The sequence below is a fragment of the Peromyscus maniculatus genome, chromosome 3, assembly GCF_049852395.1.
Source record: "Peromyscus maniculatus bairdii isolate BWxNUB_F1_BW_parent chromosome 3, HU_Pman_BW_mat_3.1, whole genome shotgun sequence".
Taxonomy (NCBI): Eukaryota; Metazoa; Chordata; class Mammalia; order Rodentia; family Cricetidae; genus Peromyscus; species Peromyscus maniculatus.
The window spans coordinates 110,555,623-110,569,976 of record NC_134854.1 but is presented as its reverse complement, the minus strand read 5'-3'; the positions used below and the strand labels follow the sequence as shown (position 1 = coordinate 110,569,976).

The window sequence follows — 14,354 nt, the reverse complement described above, 5'->3', positions numbered from 1 at the left end:
AGGCAAGCTAGAGTCAGGATGGACTCTGCCAGTACCCTTGGTGAGTAGACTGGGCCCGGGCAGATGGACAGAGAGCCAGGGTGAATGGTCCCAAAGGAGAAGAAATGGGTAACCAGTGCCATGGGCGTGGGAGTTCTGGCTGGGGAGGGTCAGGTGATAGCTCCCGGGTGGGATCCAAGAGGCAGAGAACCCCATGCAGCCTCGGTGTTTAGAGAACATGGCTGAACCCTAGCCACCAACTCAGATCCTACAAACTACTCCAGGGGTTTCCTGACCGGCTGCTTGGGTGACCGCAGGCGTAACCACGGCGCCTGGGGGCTTGAGAGGCTGGCGGTGCCAGGTTCCTGCTTTGGGGTGTAACAGCCCAGTGTGGTCGGCGGGCAGGTGGCCCCGGACAGCGCGGCCCAGAGCCCATGCTACATAGCTTATGGAGCGGAACCTGTCCCGGGGACAAGCCATAGGGAACCAGGGCCTGAAACCCAGGAGGCGGTTCCGTCAGGGGAGCCGCTCCGAGAGGGGCCTTGGGCTAGCTGAGCGTGGGTGGTCTCTAGCCCAAGATGCAAATGCACTGTGGTGGAATCTGTGGCATATGGGAGGGACTCGCGGGGCAGCCACATCCACCTGGCTGTCTGAACCTACAGAAGACACTTTCCTGGAGTGGGTGCTCTTCATTGTCATACAGTTTGCCCATGAAGGGGTTCGCTGCTGCGACCAAGGCCCCGAGACAAGGGACACGGCCTTTGAGGGTGTCCACCGGAGTGTTCCCAGAGCCAGGGGGAGAGAGAACAAACAGAAGTATAGGGACAGGGGTCATAGGGGAAAGGACAAGCCTGTGGTCTCCACCAGCAAGACAAAGACACTCCATCCAGGGCTGTATGGGCTGCTGGCTTCATCCTGGTTGGTGTCACCCCCCTGCCTGAGTGATGCTGCCAGGCCCACACCACATAGGACCTCCCTCCAGCCCTGCTCCCAGCCAACCGCCTTCTGGCCTCTCCTGTGCTCTGTGCCCAGACAGAACCATCCTCCTGCCCTTAGATCCACTTAGGGGGGCCTGCACTTGCCCAGGTCCTGCCCCAGGCCAGGCATTCAGTGTCCCCTCTCTGTCACCTGGAAAATGGGCCCCTTGGGCGTAGAGCCATTGGAGAAGATGCTGATGAACTGGTCGCTCCACCAGCTCTTCTGTGTGGTCCTGTGAGGAGAGAAGGTGAATAATATCCCCCACAAAGATGCTTCTGCCCTGGTCCTCCACAGGACAAAGGAACTCTCCAGAGGAGACTGGATGAAGGACTCGGGTTGGGAGATGGCTGTGGGTGCTCAGTGTCACCCCCAAGGCCCTGTGAGAGGCAGGATAAGAAGGATAAGAGACACAGAGACCCAAGGATGCTGGCTGCCAGTTCTGAAGCTGAAAGAGGCCAGGACAGACCTCAAGACCTCGGGAGGGCCAGGCTGACAGCACCGCTGTGCATGGAAACAGGATAAGTTTGTCTTGCTGGAAGCACCAAGGTTGCCTTTTTTTTATTTTTTATTTTTTTGCCACAGAAACAATGGAAGGCAAAGCCTTGGTCCCACAGGCTCTGAAGCTGGGGATCCAGCCCCCTCCAGACCGGGGCTAACTCGTGGCTGCTCTTATCATCCCAGCCCCTCGAGAGGCTGACTGAGGCAGGAGGATCACTTGAGCCAGGAGCTCAGGACCAGTCCAGGCAACACAGCAAGATACTATTTCAAAAGATTTTTTTTAAACCAAAAAATAAAAAGTTTGTTAAGAAAAGTTATGGATGTACGCGGGTCCTCCATCCATTAGGCAGCCAGCTGTTCCCGGTGCAGCTCTGGTACAGAGTGGGGTGGAGGTGCACACTGTGGCTATTCTAGTTTATGCTCTTTTGTGTGCTTTGAGATTGCCAGGGGTATGAGCTGGGACATTCCAGCCTCACCACGGCCTCAACTCAGGAACCACCAAACATGGGAGGGGCTGTGACACCACCCCACCATTAATGGGGACCGGTTCCAACTCTGCCCAGCCTGGGGAGGGGTCAGTATTCCCCGGACACTGAGACTCACCATCCTCTATGGCCCACACTGGAAAGGAGAGGGAGGGTGAGGCCAGTCCTCCTGGTAACTAAACAATGGGTATGGTTCCGCCCAGCCGCCAGATCCAGGTCCAGACAGGATGTGGGATGGTGGGTGCCAGGGGCCGGGGAGGGGACAGATTGGTGTCTAGTGGAGACAGTGTCAGTTTGGAAGGATGGAGAAACTCTGGAGGTGGGTGATGGGACAGCAACAGGACCCTTGATGGGTTTCAAGCCATTGACCTGCACCTTGAAAAAACAGTTGAAGTGGTAATTTATGTTACATGTACTTTTCCACAATTAAGATAACAGGGGAGAAAGAGCTGGCCCTGTATGAGGCGGAGGCTGTCACAGAGAGCAGAAAGGATGCCCTGGAGTTGCTGAGATGGAACTGCCCCCACCCCAGCTCCCACGAGGAAAAAGCTTATATTATGGTGGAATGTTCTAGATCTTCGGTTCGAGGGCAGAGCAGAGGCAAGACTTTGGTTTCCTTCTAGTCCCCTTCCCTTGCGCCCCCCTGAGATGACAGTCACGGCTGCATGAGTTCTGGGGCCCTCTGCGTAATCTTTTCTGGGAGATGACTGACAGTCCCACCCTGCAGGGTGGGTACGAGAGATGCTGGAGGTTGGGTGGTAGTTGGCAGATACAGCACACCACAGGGCACTGTCCCTCCATTGGCAAAATACAGTCTCTATCACCGTGGTAATGTTGATGGTGCGGTCGAAGCTTCTGGAGGGAAGCAGCTGGGCTCCTGGCTGAGCTGGGCTGCCAGGGGTGTGCCAGCTTGTCACAGCAGACAGACTGACTGGGGTGTCTGGCACCACCTATTACCCTGCCCCAGGGAACAGAGGAGTCCTGGACCAGTAGGAACCCTTTTGGCTGTGGGGTAGGCTGTGGATGACCCAGCATGCTGGTCCCCAGTCACCTGTGCGGCAGCCACTGGCCTTCCTTGGATCCTGCTCAGCCCTCCATTCTGCAGGGTCCCTCCTGTCCCCACGCCTCCCTCCATCTCCCTCTCCTCTGACTCTCTCTGATCTCAGTCCCACTGCAGTCCCACCACCCACACCCCCTCAGCGCACTCCCTTATCTGGGTCCCGCACAATCCAGGGAGCCCATCCCCATGACAACAGGGCAGATGGCCCTGCGATAGTGGCTCTCCCTCCCACCATGGCTCAATCCGTCTTTGAAATTAAATCAGCTGTGATAACATCAAGGGCCAGAGGGAGGGGAGGCTGCCTGGGCCCCACCCACCCGGCTTGCTCAGGAGAGGGGATATCAGGGGGCAGAGCAGCTCAAAGTGTGGTCATGTGACCTTGGCCCCCGTTCTCGTGCCCCTGGAGCCTCAGTCTCTCCATCTATAAAACAGGCTGATCATAGGTATTGCTTAGGTCAGTGATCATATGTATTGCTTAGCCTTCCCATTATAGTGGAAAGCTTGGGAATAATGGGCAAGTCTGATGCCCTTCAGCCCACACAGACCCTCAGCCCTCTGAAAGCCTACCTAGCCAGGCCTTGGGACACAGAGAGACCAGCTTCCCAGAGCAGAGGCTGCAGATTGTTCTCATGGGCCTCACCACCACGGCCATGGTATCCTGCGTGTAATGTACTCTACGATATCACGTCGGTGTTGTGTATTCTCTCCAGCAGGGCTGGGCCATTTTGGACAATCAGAACCCCTGTAGGACACAGCAGGTGGGGGAGTGACGAGCAGAGAGAGCCTGAAAGGGCCTTTGAGACTGGAAAAGCTGAATTGGAGTCGAGAGTCCAAACAGGGTAGACTATACAGAAGCTGAGAAGCAGGAGAGAGCAGAGGACTGAGGCAGGGCTGCAAGGGACCTAGGGAGGAAGGGGGCTGGGACAGAGGGTACAGCCTATGCAAATGTCCTGAGGCAGGAGTGTGCTGGGTGCATGCAGTGAGGAGGCTGGTGAGGCTGGAGCAAAGCAAAGGAGGGTTATGGGGCGGGTGACCTGTGGCCTCATAGGGATGGTGAGGGATGAGGGGTGATGGCCTCTACCAGTGAGCATCTCAAAATGCCCTTGACTTTCACTCTCAGGTTTTTAGAAACTCCTCTGGCTATGGGGTGAGATAAAAACAGGACAGGGGAAAGGGTGGGCTGTCCAGGTAGGCAGGATGGGAAGCGGCTGGGAGCAGCAGGGTAAAGTTATACATCATCCCCAGATCCTGATGCACCTCGGGCAGGGCAGGCAGGGTCCATGGTTGGCTCGTCTCCACATGAGCCCCTTTCAGAGAGGTAAGACTCGGGTGGGTCGTGGGCAGCCAATCCCCACTCTAGACTCAGAAGGGCTCTAGGAGACATTTATCTTGGCCCGAATGCCCTGCCCAGAGAGGCTTGTTGAGGCCGCCTGGGAGAATACAGAGAGTGGGCTTTTTAGGAGGGATTTAGTGAGCCAGAAAGAGACTAGCAGGTCTTACTTCCCACACAGGTGAACCTTGACATGGGATTCTCACAGAAGATCCAAAATGGACACTGCCCATGGCTCTCAGGAAGTGTGGCCCAGCAGAGCGGACAGTGTGATGCCAAGCAATAATATGGGGAGAACGAAGGGCCCTGAACCAGTTTAAGATTCGGGTCTATTTCCCTGAGCATCCCTCTACCCTGTGGTATCCCACCAGGTCCCACACAGCCTGCAGGGCCTCAGATCTCCCGTTTGCAGAATGGGCAAACACGTTGTTGCTGGGACCCCAGGGTGGTTGGGGCTGTCCTGGGGGAGCGTTGGGGATGCCATATCATGTCTGTGGTGGAGAGAGAGAGGACACAAGGTGAGACTCAGAAAGCAGACAGCCAGTGGTCCCTGGCACCGGGATTCTTTGGATACTGGAATCCCTGGGTCTGGCAAGCTCCCAGATTTCCTCTGGGCACCCACCTGGAGTGCGTGGCTGTTTGGGGCTGCTGGGCTGTAATTGGATTTGCCCAGCAGCTGTCTGCCCTAAGCAGGGCCCACTTGAGGCAGCCATAGCTGGCCAGGGATCGGGGACATTAGCAGGTCAACAGGGGCAGAGGTCAGGTGGCTGGTGCCATGGAGGCTTTGATAAAGTTAGTCCCCAAGCAGGGCTGGGAGCTTGGGCTCCGCCTTCTGTGTGGCCCAGCTCCCATGCCCTAACCAGTAACGTGGTTAGCTGTGTCCAGCTGCCGGCGGCTGAGGACCTCCGAGGCGTATTCCAGGGAACCGGAGCCCAGGCCAGGCCTCAGGGTCGACAGCTTCTGGCCACCACACCTGCAGCCCTTGGCTGGCCCTGGATATCTTGGGGTGCTACCTAGCTTCCTAGAACAGGAAGAAGACTCCTTGGCCCACCTCTCAGTGACCTGAACCCCTACCCAATGGTCCTCTTCCTAGTATTGTGTGGAGAAATGGGGACAAGTTCTTCCCTGGTTCCCTCCGTTAGCCAGGCTCCCTTAAGGCCTCCTGGTCTCCTGTCACTTCTCCCTCACAAGCACCAGAACCCCCCTTTGGCCTGCTGTCCCCCGGAACTTTGAAATTTACCTCCTTCCTCTCCACCCCACAGGCTGGGCCCCTTCCGAAGCTGGAGTTTCCGAGGGAGCAATGTCTGCTCAGCTCATCCACTCTGTGCCCAAAGGATTCGTCCCTTACCCGAGAGCGACACTCTGTCACTCGCCAGGGTGAACCCTGGAGTCCGTAGTGATTGCTGCAGCCCCCAGGAAGCAAGCACTGGCCAGTGAACCCCTGCCATTGCCCCCCCCCCACGGTAATAATCACCATGGACACCGTTAAAGGCTGGTCCCTCGGCGCTAACCCAGAATGGAGCGCCGGCTCAGCTGCCTGTCAGCTGTGTAGCCTTCCTTCCCTTTACCTCGGTTTTCTCTTCCATGATATGGACTCGAGAACCCCGAAATGTGAAAGTTGGGGGTGTTCCACCAAGTTGCTTATACCCCTTCACTTATCTCCTCCTGTTCTTCCAACAGGGCAGCCGGTCCCTGGCCAGGTGCTTTTCACATGCTGGTCCCACCACCCAGAATGTTCTTCCTGAGTGTCAACACCTCCGAAAATCTTTCCAGGAGACCTGACCCAACACCCCATGCCCAGAGCAGGGGTAGGGGAGGTTGAAAGCAGTGTAGGAAAGAGAGGCACGTGGTTCTGGGGTGGCTGCTCCCCCTTAAGTGAGTAAGGAAAAGTGGGAATTGAGCAGGGGCGCCCGTGAGGATGGCGGCCATCCTGGAGAAGGGACATGGAAAGAGCAGGTGAGGCAGGACCTGAGGGTGACAGGAAGGGGCAGGTGACAGAGATTAACCCCACCTGAGGAGCTGGCCCTAGGCTTCCTATGGGAAACAGCTGGTGCTGGGCATGGAGGCCACGGGCTCCTGAGTGTGGCTGTAGACTTGTGGGAGCCACACCGTGGGCCTACAGTGACCCACCCACCCCTGAGGACGGGAGAGGCATCTACATGAGCTCACTTAGCATATTTATTAAGCACTAGTTTGCGACTACTGTAGCCCCCTATGATGGTGACTGGCCCAGGGTCTGGCTGGGTGGCTCTCACTTGGTGCCCACCCGCATGAGCTTCTCCTTGCCGTTGACAGTTACTGACCGGAGCTGTCCATCCTCCTCCACCTCCACCCGCTCCTGGCCGTTCTCAACGATGCGCTTGGTGGTCACCTTGCGGCCGTTCACCATCTCCGTGGAGGACATCACTGACTTGAACCCCGAGTTGCCTGAACTGGAGCCACCGATGGAGGTGGACGAGAAGGTGGCGCGGCTGCCCCCACCGCGGCTCAGGGTATCGAAGCACGAGAAGGCCTCCATGAACGCTGGCAACTCACCGAAGCCCGAAGAGAAGGCCCCACGCAAACCGTAGGACCGGCCGCGGTCGCTGAATGGGGTGTCCCAGAAGTCAAAGGAGAAAGGGTCCGCCCCCCCAAAGAACTCACGGAAGATATCCTCAGGGTTGCGAAAGGGGTAGCCAGCGCCGAAGGGACTGCCGTGGGGCACGTTGCCGCCACCGCCGGCCCTCCAGCTGTCACAGCCTGCCCGGTCGTACACAGAGCGCTTTTTAGAGTCGGACAGGACCTCGTAGGCCTCAGACACCTGCTTGAACTTCTTCTCAGCCTCCTCCTTGTTGTCAGGGTTCTTGTCGGGGTGCCAACGCAAAGCCAGCTTTCGATACGCCTTCTTGATGTCCTCGGCGGAGGCACTGGACTGTACACCTAACACTTCGTAGTAGTTGGCCATGGTAAGAGTGGAGGGGTCTAGACCGGATTAGGAGGGCTGAGGAGGGCTGAGGCAAGTGGCTGGGGTCCTCCCTTGGGTGGGGGACTTGCTGGAATCTGCTGGCTCTGGGTGGCGAGAACTTAGCTTTTCATCCTCCCGGTTGTAAGGGACAGGTGGAGCCTCCACTGAGAGGGCTTGGGGGGTAGGGACAGTGTCGCTCTGGGCTAGGCCCAGGTGGCCCCTTCCAAGCTGGGGCCAGGACCCTTTGTGACATAATCGCTGAGCAGCAGGTTCCCCCCGCCCCCCCTCAGCCAAGCTCTACCCATCACAGGGCTGTGGGGGCGGCTGACCACTGTGGAAGACCTGGAGCACATGTCTGGCTGCACGGAGGCTGATTGCTGGGTTCCCTGGGAACCAAGGAGGAAGGGCAGGTCCGCTGTGGGATTGGGTCAGTGACACCATAGATGGCAGTGGTCAAGAAGAGCAAGGACTTCCTGGGATCTGTCCTCTGAGCCGAGTCTGGGGTGCTGTGATGGCTTGAAGGAGCCCCAAGCAACGTGGGGTAGATAGGGACAGTGATCTATTATATGTGTGGCCTGTTACCTTCTAGATTCTCAGAGACATCAGGGAGGCAGGCGTGCTTGTCAGCAGCTGAGACGGATCCAGCCCATAGCACACGATCAACCAAGATTTGTTTAATGGATGAGGCTCAGAGACATACAGCAACAGCTCAGGGTCACACAGCAAATCTGTGAGAGAGAGAAGGACACTGGAACTAGGGTCATCTGGGCTGTGGTGGCCAGCAGGAAGAAGATGCATTCTGCTTAACTCGGGTATAAAAGGAGATTAATACAAAGTACAGGTGAAGGAAGACAGGGCAGGAACCCCCAAAGCCAAGGCTCCTCCTGATCCCTGGAAACCAAATGCGGTCTGATACATGGGATGAAAAGTGTAGAATGAGCTCATCCTAGACCTGGAAGACATTTGTCCTCGGGAGTAGGCCGTGTGAAGGTGGTGACAGACCCTGAGGGACACAGCTACAATGAAATGGTACAGCGTGGAGCATGGCATGATGGGTCAGTGGAGAAGAGGTCTCTGTGGTGTCACTGGTGCTGTCACAGTGGCCCTGGAGAGTCTCCAGGTCTGTGGGCCAGGCTTGGGCTCTGCCATCAGGTCCCGTCTGGAGTACCAGCATTGACTTCTCCCTGTTCCCATCTCACCTCGTCCAGACGGAAGCTGCAGACTCCACTCCTCATAATGTCAGTAACAGGGACTGGGCTTCCCAGACTTCTGAGATGCTGTCCTTCCTTCCTCCTTCCCCTCTTTCCTCCCCCTTCCTTCCTTCCTTCCTCCTTCTTCCTCCTTCTTTCCTTCCTCTCCTCCTCCTCCCTTCTTCCTCTGCACCTCGAAGTCTGTCTCCATTATCCTCCCTCTCATCCTCTCATCTCCCAGGGCTCCTGGGCTCTCAGTTGCAGACACCTTGCAGGGCACATCGTTCTCTTGAGTCCCACAGGCCAGGAAGGACAACAACAGATTCTGGAGACACTTCAGGTAACTGTCACCATCCCTCACATTTCTTCTCACTAAGAGCAGGACAGGTTCCATGCTCCGCACCAGCCCTCACTCACTACCCCAGGCTCCTGCTGGCGGCTTCGGGCGAAACTGGCTGCACCCATCCATCGCGGTAGTGATGGTAATAGCCGTGTCAATGATGGAGATGATGGGAGGAGCAGGAGGTGACTCGGGCCCTGGGGATGGGAGTGGCGACTGTGACACTCCTATGAAGGTGGCAAGGCATGGACGCCACGTGTGGCTCAGCTTGCTAAGGTGCAGCGCCGCACTCAGTAGTCACACACACTCAGGGTGTGCCTGCCTCATCTGCCCACACGGTAGGGGCTGCTGGGGCTCCGTCTCCCAGGCCTCGTCAGTGGGGCCCCGGAAGAGAAGCTGTTCTGGCCTGAAATTGCCAAGTGTGTGGCAGAGGGGCTGGGGATGCCAGGCACCAGGAGTCACTGCAGTCCTCCGGTGGTGTGTGGTGGACAGTCCTCGCCCACCTCTCGGTGAAGGCCGGTGTCTGCTGGGCGGGAAAGGCCCTCCTCCTGGATGACTATGCAAGTCCCAAGGCAACTGCTGGAGAGACAGGAGACTGCTGGGCAGGGGGAAGGAGGAAGCAGCTCTCTGCCAAGCTCTAGGTGGTCACAGCGGGTGGTGGGTGACCCTAAGGAGGAAGTAATGTTGGAGGTGGTACTGTGGTGATGGAAGAGGCAGTGGTGGTAGCGGTAGAGACGGTGGGGCTGGTGATGAGGGAGGTGGTGGTGACGGTGATAGCAATGGTGTGATGGAGGAGGAAGTGATGGTGGCCATCATAAAGGTGGAGGTGAAGAAGGGGATGATGGAGGCGGTGATGGCAATGGCGGGGTGGTGGTGGTACTGATGGTGATGATCGTGGTGATGACGGAGGTGGTGGTGAAGGTGGTAAGCGATGGTGGTGACGGAGAAAGTAATGGTGGTGGTGATTAATGATGGAGGTGATGATGATGATGGAGGATATGGCGGTGGTGAATCTGGGTTGAAACGATAGAGGTGGTGGTGATGTCACCGTGGTGATCATGGGGGAAGGCAATGATGGTGACAGCATCAGAAGTGATGTCAGAGGGTGGTCATGGCAACGGTGACGCTGATGGAGGTAGAGGCAGCGGTGGTAACAGAGGGGCGTGATAGTGCAGAGGGTGTCGCTGATGCAGACTGGGACAGAGAAGGAAGGCAGTGGTGATGCTGGTACCAGGTAGGTGCTGGTGTAGTCTGAGGCTCCCATAATGATGTCATCAGGGTGGTGGTGGGCTTACAGTCCTGAGTTCGAGGGGTTCAGGGTGATGATGTGTCCTGAAACCCGGTCGTCCCCTCCGGCCCCAGCCAGGCACCTCTCTTGTCCCGCTGGCATCTCTGGTTCTGTCTCAATCGTCTCCCAGGAGGAACCTCTGGCTTCTGCTGACTAGCTCGGCTGCCTTGCCCTCTTCCTCCAAATGGAGCCTGTCTGTCCAAGTGAGACAACATGGAGGCCCCAACACCGCTCAGGTTCAGGGATCGCCCAAGACAGAGAACACTTTCAGTGACTTAGGGCGTTACCACATCCAGGGCCCCTCAGGGCCGGAGGGACCATGACAGTGGAGACCCCCTAGGTGGGCAGTGAAGGAAGAGACAGAACTTAGAAGTGGACAGCCACTTGGTGGCAGCATGCCGAGGTGACTTCCCCCTCTACAGAGTTCTACGAACCAATGTCCTGTGAGGTCCCCAAGTCTGAAGTGTTAGGGGGGTCCCGGTGGAGGAGTGTAGGATCTGAGGGCAGAGCATGGTGCACAGGCAGGGACACTAGCCAGCCCCTGAGCTCCTGATTCCACGACTGTTAGGCCATCTCCATTTTGTAAATTTCTGTCCTCATTCACGAGTGGGATGATGAGACGCCCCCTCTCCCCTTCTCTGAGGGGTCAGCCTCTGATGCCTCAAGACCATAGTCTCAGAAAGGACTCTGGGAAGAGAAAGGAGATCAGATGATTAGATGATCTCAGCAGAACCCAGCTCAGTAGAGAAGCAGGCCCAGAGACGGCAGGGCATACCCAAGGTCACACAGCAGCTCCAGAAAGCCCTCCCCAGGCAAGCTGATGGAGGCTGATTAGGCAGCCAGAGGCCCCTCTGTCTCTCTAATTAATGGAGTGGCTTTTTAAAAGGATTCTAATCACCCCGATGCTATCTGCTTATCGCCAGAATTCCTAATTAGATGGTCCTGGCAGGAACTTGCCTAATTCCCTCCAGCCTCTGCCCCCTGCCCAGGGGGGCAGCCCACCCACCCATCCTCCCCACCAGATGGGCAGCTGTGGGGCCTCCTCTCCTCTCGGGGCCTGAGGTGGCCAACTCCATTTCCTTCAGGATGGATGGGTGACAGGAATGGATGGATGGGCTGCTGGATTGACAGTGACAGGTGAGTGATGGCACTGGGTGGCAGGCAGCTCTGAGGAAAGGATGAGCGGATAGACTGAGGGATAAGATCCTATAGTGACCAAGGGTGTAGACTGCCAAGTCAGATGACCTGGGTTCGAATCTCAGCTCTGTCACTTCATAGCTGTGTGTTCTTGGGGAAGTTGCTTAACTGCTGTGACTCAGTTTCCTCATTCCACCTGTTAAATACGGATACTAACCCTTCTCCCGGGGTGTCTGGCAGTGACTGGGGAGGGCTGCTGTGGGCATCTCTGTTCCAGGTAGCCACGCCACCCTCCACACAGAGACCGAGCGAGCCCAGTGTCAGTGGCAGCGAGGTTGAGAACTTGTTCCGAGCCCTGGACTGGCCCCTAGCTGTTAAACACAGTTCTGCACTGTCGGACTGTGACGAGGCAATACGATCTTCACTGTGGATAGTTTGACTACACGCAGGACCTGGGGGTGGCTTGTTTCTCAGTGAAGCAAAGACTGGAAGTGTGGGTGACTCCAGCAGAGGGGCCAGAACAGGTGGCCGAAGAGACCAGGGCGCCCCGAGGCTGAGAGCGGGGCTCAGGCCAGGTCTAAGGCTGGAGAGTGTGCTGAGATGGGAGGCCTTGGGAAGAGCTGGAGCAGGAGGAGGGTTGTAGGTTTCCAGGAGGATCTCTGTAACAACAGTCCTGAGTGTGATACCCACCAAGCAGCAAATATGCAAAGTCTGGGCATTACAAGTGTCCATGGAACTAGGGCGTCTGGTGTCACCATTCTTTGCTGGTTAATATGAAGCAAAATGACGAGGTGGGAAAATCTTGAAATTACAGATTCAAGTATATAAAGACCCTTATCTCAGTAAACCTCTGGACTTTCATCCCAGAGGAGCTTTCACGCGGGGGGTGGAGACATCAGCATCCTTGCTGCCCTGTATATAGCAGTAAATAGGACAGATGGATTAAATGATTTTATGTATGTGTACGGGGTGTTTGCCTGTGCCCCGTGTGCGTGGGGCCTGTGGAAGCCAGAAGAGGGTGTTGGATTCCCTAGACTGGAGTTACAGATGGTTGTGAACCACCATGTAGGCGCTGGACATCAAACCTGGTCCTCTTCGATGGGCAGCCAGTGCTCTCAACCACTGTACCACATCTCCAGTCCACTCACTTAAGCATCTTATGGAAAATGAGCAAATACACCAAATGAACTTCATACTGCCAACTATTATATCACAACAAAAATGAATGAACCAGAACTTTATGTATTAATGTGAATAAATATCTCAAATGTGATGGTAAGCAAAAAAAGATTTCTTTTAATATATGGTGCTGCAATCACAACCTTCCCCTTACCTGATGTTCTGGTTGGAAAATATTAAGTGGAAATTTCCAGAAATAAACAATTCATAGGCTTTAAACTATGCACCATTCTGAGCAGCTTGATATCGTCATCACCCCCAGCTCCCATTCTACCCAGAACATAAAGCATCCTTCATCCAGTGACTCCACAGTGTACATGCCACCCACCTGCCCATCACGTAGCTGCCATCAGGGCCTTGCTTGTGTACAAATACACACATCCCATTTAATAGTGGCTGGAGAGAGGATGGTGATGTCCGTGGTTTTATTGTGTGATTGTTCTGTTTCACTATTATTGTTAATCTTTCACTGAACCTCACTTAGAAACTGAACTTTATCATAGGAAAAACACATCACCTCCAGATAGGGTACTACTCACAGTTTCTGGGACTCATGTGAATCTTGGGCCCCATCCTTTACAGGTGAGCAGAGATCTCCCACATCTGTCAAATGTGAAAACATGTAGAAAGATGCAAGTCCATCTTGAGGATTCCCACTCTGAGGAAGGAGGAAGCCCTGGCCACCGGGGGAGGAGGGGAGCCCTGGTGGCCACGGGGTCAGAGTCTTTAAGCTGCCTCCGTTCCCCAGCTCCCACTGCCATGCACCGGAGGGTGGGTGGGAACTGTACAAAGAAGGTGGGTTCCATTGTTGGGGTCACTGCTGGTCATGTAAGACTCCACTGTGGTGGCAACACAGGTGTCTCTCTGGAAGAAGCTACAGGAACCCCACAGCTGTGGGAAGTGAGCAGGGCTAAGCTTGAGGGACCTGGCAAGCATTTCTCAATTCCTCCCAGCAGAGCCTGAGCTTCCATGTTGGAGTGAGTGCCAGCTGAGGATTGCCCTCAGATCTAGCCTGGTGGGGGAGCAGGGAACCCCACTGGAAACCTGGCTGGCTACACAGGCTCCTGGCAACAGAAACCATGAGGTAAAATTGGGCAGTTTTAAGTTGGTGAGTGTGCCATGAGACATGCCAAGGACTGCAATGGTTAGGTCATCTGCGTTTTGGGATGTCTGAAATATTTCTGAAATAAAAGGTTAAGAAACATCCTGTGGTGGTCTCACCTGTGAGAGTGGAGCAGAGCAGGCGTAGGGGTGAATGCACGAGACGTGAGTGGGCTGGGGCGGGAGTGGGAGGGTGTAGAGCGCCCCTGGTCCTCCATCCTGGAGTGGTGGGGACCAGCATCCTTTCAGAATTAGAGCCTGATTCACAACCTGCAGCTACTGCTTAGCCCGAAGTAGCACCGCCCGCCCACACTGAGGGGAGGTAGGGAGAGGGGAGAGCAGCAATTTTTCCCAGGATCCCCTGGGGAGTCCCTGTGTGTGCTGGGCGTGGGCCTGGAAGGACAGATGGGCTGGGTCAGCAGCTGGCAGGACCCTCCACCCTCTCTGGGGAGCATCCCCACCACAGCCATCCTATTCTGTCCTAGAGTTAAGCTACCCCTTTTCCTCTCCTCCCCGCCCCGTTGGCCTCAGTTTCCCCAGCTTCATGAACCCAAGCCAAGCTGGGGGAGGGGCAGGAGTAGGAAGGTAGACCTGCTTACTGAATGCCCACCACCATCCCACTGCATTCCACAGGCAGGCTTTAGTCCTGTAGGAAAAGTACCTGGGAGGAAGGTGCTTATCCGGAGACAGGCACTAGAAGGATCTCTCCCAGCTGGATGGCCTCTCAGAAGGCCCTGACCTGCCGCGTATCTTCCTTACAGCAGATCTGTAAGGTCCTGGGTTGTTTTACTGGTGGTGGTTCAGAGAGGCTAAGCCACTGTTCAAGGCTGTTCAGCAAGGAAGAG

General features: G+C 56.0%; 1 protein-coding gene across 1 annotated transcript; it reads right to left on the bottom strand.

Moving 5' to 3' along the window:
- Nucleotides 1-6,490: 6,490 nt before the first annotated feature.
- On the bottom strand, nucleotides 6,491-12,626 carry Dnajb8 (DnaJ heat shock protein family (Hsp40) member B8). The gene has a single exon (XM_076567281.1). It carries the CDS (start codon nucleotides 7,272-7,274, stop codon nucleotides 6,582-6,584), a length of 693 nt encoding a protein of 230 aa, XP_076423396.1. The 5' UTR covers nucleotides 7,275-12,626; the 3' UTR covers nucleotides 6,491-6,581.
- Between the last annotated feature and the right edge of the window lie 1,728 nt (nucleotides 12,627-14,354).

Coding starts and splice junctions, on each gene's coding strand:
- Dnajb8 (XM_076567281.1), bottom strand. CDS start 7,274: ATGGCCAACTACTACGAAGTGTTAGGTGTACAGTCCAGTGCCTCCGCC.